At 59.1% G+C, this 6,205-nt stretch overlaps 1 protein-coding gene across 1 annotated transcript; it reads left to right on the forward strand.

Moving 5' to 3' along the window:
• Positions 1-413: 413 nt before the first annotated feature.
• Positions 414-3,883, forward strand: LOC102728132 (myosin-7). Its single transcript, XM_081830727.1, has 7 exons — positions 414-732; positions 984-1,187; positions 1,309-1,434; positions 1,642-1,917; positions 2,798-2,893; positions 3,024-3,158; positions 3,745-3,883. The coding sequence occupies exons 1-7, from the start codon at positions 526-528 to the stop codon at positions 3,760-3,762; spliced, it is 1,062 nt and encodes a 353-aa protein (XP_081686853.1). The 5' UTR covers positions 414-525; the 3' UTR covers positions 3,763-3,883.
• Positions 3,884-6,205: the final 2,322 nt, after the last annotated feature.

The raw sequence follows: 6,205 nt of genomic DNA on the forward strand, positions 1-6,205 counted from the left end.
GAATGAATGAATGAATGAATGAATGAATAGGTCACTCCATGTCCTTCACACAGACATTTTACCCTTTACATCTTAGACAAGATTTCCTGGATCCCCTCCCCTCTCCTTTCCGCCTCTGCCTCCCACTTCAGGATTTTTTACATTCCGTGCCTGATTGCCTCCGTTTCCTTGGCAACACCTTTCTCTTCATTTTCCTCTTTGTCTTCATAGCTCGCTCTCCTCTGTGAGGGTCTGAACCACCTCTCCTAAGCCTTTTTTTTTCTTTTAAATTCTCTTTTCTTCTTCCTCCTTCTGCTTCTTTGACTGAACCACTTAATAGCACTCTTGAACTCACTTTGTATCCATGATTCATGGACAGACCCCTGCCCCCGGCCCTGTGCCCTGACAGTCTGCCTCCGACCCTCTCTCCCCACCCCCTCCCAGGCCTCCCTGGAGCATGAGGAGGGCAAGATCCTGCGAGCCCAGCTGGAGTTCAACCAGATCAAGGCAGAGATCGAGCGGAAGCTGGCAGAGAAGGACGAGGAGATGGAGCAGGCCAAGCGCAACCACCTGCGGGTGGTGGACTCGCTGCAGACCTCCCTGGACGCGGAGACGCGCAGCCGCAATGAGGCCCTGCGGGTGAAGAAGAAGATGGAGGGCGACCTGAACGAGATGGAGATCCAGCTCAGCCACGCCAACCGCATGGCCGCTGAGGCCCAGAAGCAAGTCAAGAGTCTCCAGAGCTTGCTGAAGGTACGAGGAGACTCCTGAAGCAGGAAGTCACCTTACCCGGAGACAGACTGGCCTCCACGTGGCCATGCTGGGTGGTGGTGTCCCTTTACAGCAGCAGATTCCTCCTGGCTCCTGTGGAGACATCCCACAGGCCCTCCAGACCCGGCACATCGGGCTCCCCCCCACCTCCCCAGGCACCCAGCCTAGCCGAACGGCCTTCTGATGGGCCCAGAGGCCAACCCCTCTCTCATGCCCACCCTCCTGGTGTGCAGGACACCCAGATCCAGCTGGACGACGCGGTCCGCGCCAACGACGACCTGAAGGAGAACATCGCCATCGTAGAGCGGCGCAACAACCTGCTGCAGGCGGAGCTGGAGGAGCTGCGGGCCGTGGTGGAGCAGACGGAGCGGTCTCGGAAGCTGGCCGAGCAGGAGCTGATCGAGACCAGCGAGCGGGTGCAGCTGCTGCACTCCCAGGTGAGCGCCTCCCCTGTGCAGTCATGGAGGGAAGCACGGCTGGGGGGGGCCAGCAGGTGAGGTTTGGGAGCCACCCCTGGATGCTCAGTGCTTTTCGTGCTCCGCCCACCTTGATCCTCAGAACACCAGCCTCATCAACCAGAAGAAGAAGATGGACGCAGACCTGTCCCAGCTCCAATCAGAAGTGGAAGAGGCGGTGCAGGAGTGCAGGAACGCCGAGGAGAAAGCCAAGAAGGCCATCACCGATGTGAGTGACCGCTCCCCTCCCGCCCCCACTAAAGACGTGAACAAGGGCCCTGGGTCCCGGCCAAGCCACTGCACCGTGACAAGCCGACTCTTACCGCTGCGTGGGTTGGCGGGCCTCGGGAAACAGACACCAGGCTGGGAAAACGCTGACCCTTGAGGGACAAGGGGCCCTGGGCCCAGTTCTTTTAGACCTCTCTCCTGACCCCAGGCTGCCATGATGGCAGAGGAGCTGAAGAAGGAGCAGGACACCAGCGCCCACCTGGAGCGCATGAAGAAGAACATGGAGCAGACCATCAAGGACCTGCAGCACCGGCTGGATGAGGCCGAGCAGATCGCCCTCAAGGGGGGCAAGAAGCAGCTGCAGAAGCTGGAGGCCCGGGTGCGGGAGCTGGAGAACGAGCTGGAAGCCGAGCAGAAGCGCAACGCGGAGTCGATCAAGGGCATGAGGAAGAGTGAGCGTCGCATCAAGGAGCTGACCTACCAGGTGTGGGCATGGTGGCTGCTCTGGGCTGGATCCCCTGCACCACTGCCTGAAGCCAGGGTGATACCACCAACAGGAATGAAGTGTTCTCTCTTAGCCTCCCCCAGGGCGAGGAGTGGGAGTGCAGCCCCCGGCTGCCCCGTTTCCACTCTGCCTAGCCCTGTTCTCCCCTGACTGTCCCCTGGCTAGAGGTCAACCTCTGAGCCTCTTGGCCTGGGAGCTCTGCCTCCAAGCTCACCCTCTACCTGTCCCCTGGGGACAACACCCAAAGCTCCAGACAGAGCTCACCCAGCACAGATTCCAAGAAAGCAAGTGTGTCGCCAAGCTCTGGCTGGGTGCCATGACCACCCAAATACACCAAAAACTGCCTCAAAGTCATTCAACACATCTCAGAACTTTTTGGTTTGTTTTCTAGAATCAGACTCCTAATTAGATTCTGCTTCTGTTCCAATCAGAAAGTTACCATCTCGAGACACACATGTCCTTAGAGCAAGTCTCTGTCATTTTCCTGTATCCCAGGAAAGCTCAGTATGCTGTCCCAGCATTACTGCCATTAGTGCTGGCTTCTAGAACAGGAACGTTTATCCTCCATGGGGCCCCAGGACCCTTTAAGGGCCTCCTCCCTGGAACAGCGCACACGCGTGGTTTTGGGAAGAATTTCAGGATTCCATCAGCTCCCTGGACCTTCCTGAAACAAAACATTAAAAATATTAATAGTTTTTTATGGTAAAAAAATTATAAGGAGAGTGCAAGAGTTTGTTGAGGATCAGAAAGTAGAAGTGGGTGAAGATATTACATTCCGGGTAAAGTCAACAAGCGGGGGGAGGGGACAGGCTGCCTCTCATGACCATGTCCTCCTCACTCCTAACCACCCCGCCCCCAGACGGAGGAGGACAGAAAGAACCTGCTGCGGCTGCAGGACCTGGTGGACAAGCTGCAGCTGAAGGTCAAGGCCTACAAGCGCCAGGCCGAGGAGGCGGTGAGTGGTCCTGCTAGGGCCTGGGCCTGGAGGAGAGACACTGGGGAGCTGCGCCCCGCCCCCGGCTGGGAGGCTGAGAGAACCTCTGACTTCCTCTCACCTCAGCCTCCCCGTCCCCGAACCCCTGCAGGAGGAGCAGGCCAACACCAACCTGTCCAAGTTCCGCAAGGTGCAGCACGAGCTGGATGAGGCGGAGGAGCGCGCGGACATCGCCGAGTCCCAGGTCAACAAGCTGCGGGCCAAGAGCCGCGACATCGGCACCAAGGTGGGTCCCTCCTCCGGGGCTCACTAGTCGCCCCGTGTCAGCACATCCGCCAACATCAGTGCCCCTCAGACCGAACCCACTCATGCCAGGGATGTCTCCTCTTCATTCACCCCCCACAACTGAACCCTGGAGCCCCAGAGGGCCAGGTAATGCAGTCCTCGGTGATTTCTAAGATTCTTCCAGCTCTAACTTTCAATGACTTTGTGAATGCCAGCCCTAGGGTGGTCAGCAACCTTAGAAGACCCCAATTTGTATACACCCACTATGTCCCAGTTCCCCCCAACTGCTGGTCTTCTCTCATCTTCCACCTAGTTTTGGCCTATAGCCTAGTAACTCAGCCCTAAAGTGGACAGCCTAGAGGACCCCCTTGTCCTCACTCAGGCAGCTTCCCTCTGGCCGACCTCAGGGCCCTCACCCCTCCACACTGACCCCTAGGACACATCTCTCACCACCAGGGGGGCCTCCCTCAGGCCCAGAGCGGTCCCCCACCCCATCGGGTGCCCCATCTCCCCTTTGTTTTCTGTGCCCGTCTCTGCCCAACACCCACCTTCCCAGAGTTAATTTGGACTTTGTTTCCTTTCAAAAGGGCTTGAATGAAGAGTAGCTTTGCCACATCTTCTTGATCTGCCCCATCCTGAGGGTGCTGATGAAGCCCCCAGTTCCAGAGCCTCTATAGCAGCCCCTTTGGAGGAAGCAGAATAAAGTTATTTTCCTTGAAGCCAAAATCCGGCCTCCAGACTCTTCTTCACTGCCCGCCAGCCACAGGGACATGAACATGGGGTGGGGTGGGGGGGTGGCCCCAAGGGAAGAGGGGCCGCTTCACAGACCACCCAAGGAGGCCTTACTGGAGAGCTTGGAGGCTCTGAGCATCCTCGGGGCAGCACTGGCCCAGACGCTCCCCTTCGTCTCCTCCTCAGCAGCTGACACCTGTCCTGTCAGCCCTCTCCCTGGTCCAGAGACCCTCCCCTCAGGGTTCAAGGTTTAGAAAAACCCTTAAGGCTTGCTTAGAGCACGCAGAGCCCATCTGCTATGGACTTACGCTGACCGACACGACCCCCACCACCACTGACAGCACCAGTGAGGGCCGCCCGGAGAGCCCTGTGAGGCGTGGGGTAATGGCAGGTGTCCGAGAGGGCACAGGGACTTGCGACTGCAGCCCATTTTATCCTTGTAGACACAGCCACCACTGTGTCCAACCACCCCGAGGCCAGGGCCCCCACCCCACCACAGCCAGAACTGTACCCTCAGCCCACCGTCCTCAGATCCCCCTTAGACCCCTCTCTGTCCACAGCGCTCCTTTCTTCTCCTTCACCCCTTCCTGCTGTAACTTCCTTTCCCAAGACCCTCCTCATCTGGGCTTGCTGGAAGATGAGGCATCTTTGGCCCATTTATGGCTGGCCATCTGGAGGGGAAGCAGGCAGATGAGGGACTGTGGAGAGGAGAGTCCTGTGTGAACAGGACGCTGGCGGGGGGCGGGGGCTGGGTACGGTGGCGGTGGCGGAGGGCTAGGAAGTGGAGAAAGGAGCAACCCCCGGAGTCACCGCCACACCTGGGCTGCTGAGGGAAGGCTTGGCCCTGTGAGCCATAGCCGGCAGGTGCTCACAAGGCATGGGGCTGTCAGCCACCCGCTGGGAACTCTGGAAGGCCTGGCTCAGCCCTGGACCGAATCTCCCACACCCAACCACACAGCCGCTCCAGCCAGGCTCCTCCTCAGCCCCGCTCTGAGCACCCAGGAAGAGGGCTTACCCTGGGAAGAATCAAAGAATAGGAGCAGAGGGAGGCGGGGAGAGGGGGGATAACTGAGGAGGGTGGCAGTGGGGGGGGGCAGGGCTCAAGAAACTGGGGGCCAGGGGGCCAGGGGAACCAAGAGAGAGAAGAGATACAAGCAGTGAGGAGGCCTCGGAAAGATCCATGGGCTCCCACCCTTGTCCTCGTGGCCCCCTCCATCTTCTCACCCCAGGACCACTTCTCTTCCTAGGAAGGACTTGGGGAGCAATGAGGAAGTCAGCGGAGGAAAGGGAGATGCATGGGAACCCTGAGAACACGAGCTGACTGCGGGAGCAGAGGAGAGAGGTGGGGAGCATGGTGGAGCCTGGCCACGGGCGAGAGGAGAGGGCTGATGGGTGGCGGAGCAGAAAGGCAGGGTGAACTTTGGAGAGAGATGCCACAGGAACTGAGGGGGTTGCTACCGGGCAAGGGAAGAAATCCTGGGTCACTTTCAGATATGAGGAAAATCGGCAAGGCCAGGAGTAGTGACGTTAGAGAAGGGTGGACAGAGACCCTGGAGCAAGACGCAGAGGCAGAGATGAGACAGGCAGAGGGTGAGCAGAGGTAGGGCTGAGAGCAAGCAGAGACTCGTGGAAATGTCGGCATGTCAGCCCCCAGGATGGGCGGAAACCTGGCTCCAGGGAGACTCGGAGGCCAGGCCCGACTTTGAGACAGGGAACCAGGCAGAGGGAAAGGGAGGTCAGCCAGAGACAGACAGAGATCCAGGGAGCCAGGCACAGGGTGGCGACCTGGTGTCCCCTCACCTGTGACAGGAGTCTCCATCCCGTGCCCTCACACTCCAGAACTTGCAGCACAATGAGATGCTGCTGTGGGAGGCAGCTGAGGGAGGACGGAGCGCAGGGATGGATGTGAGAGCTGGCAGAGAGGAGGGGACCTATGGTGAAGAAGAGGGGGGGAAATGGACCAGAGAAGGGGCCCGAGCCCTGGAATCAACTTAACCTCTTCCCTCTTCTTCCTTCCATTGGAGACAGTGGGAACGGCCTGCCCACCCCTCACCCGCCACTCCACCTCTACTGAGTCTGGCCTGCTCAGAACACAGGGTTCCCTGAGGACAAAGCCTGGTCTTTGTCGGCTGGACCTGACCCAGCCTGACCTGGTGTTCTTAGCCCCTTATCACCTCCCCCAGGGCAATGGGAACCGGGCACTGACGCACTGGGCTAACCCCCAGCTTGCACGCCAGGGCCTCAAGTGACCTAGAGCTGGGGACAGGTGGTCTGCATCCCTTGGGGGGTAACACTTTGGTGTACGTACCTGAAGGA

Source organism: Leptonychotes weddellii, chromosome 9 (assembly GCF_054177405.1).
Source record: "Leptonychotes weddellii isolate Sample4059 chromosome 9, ASM5417740v2, whole genome shotgun sequence".
NCBI classification, from domain to species: domain Eukaryota; kingdom Metazoa; phylum Chordata; class Mammalia; order Carnivora; family Phocidae; genus Leptonychotes; species Leptonychotes weddellii.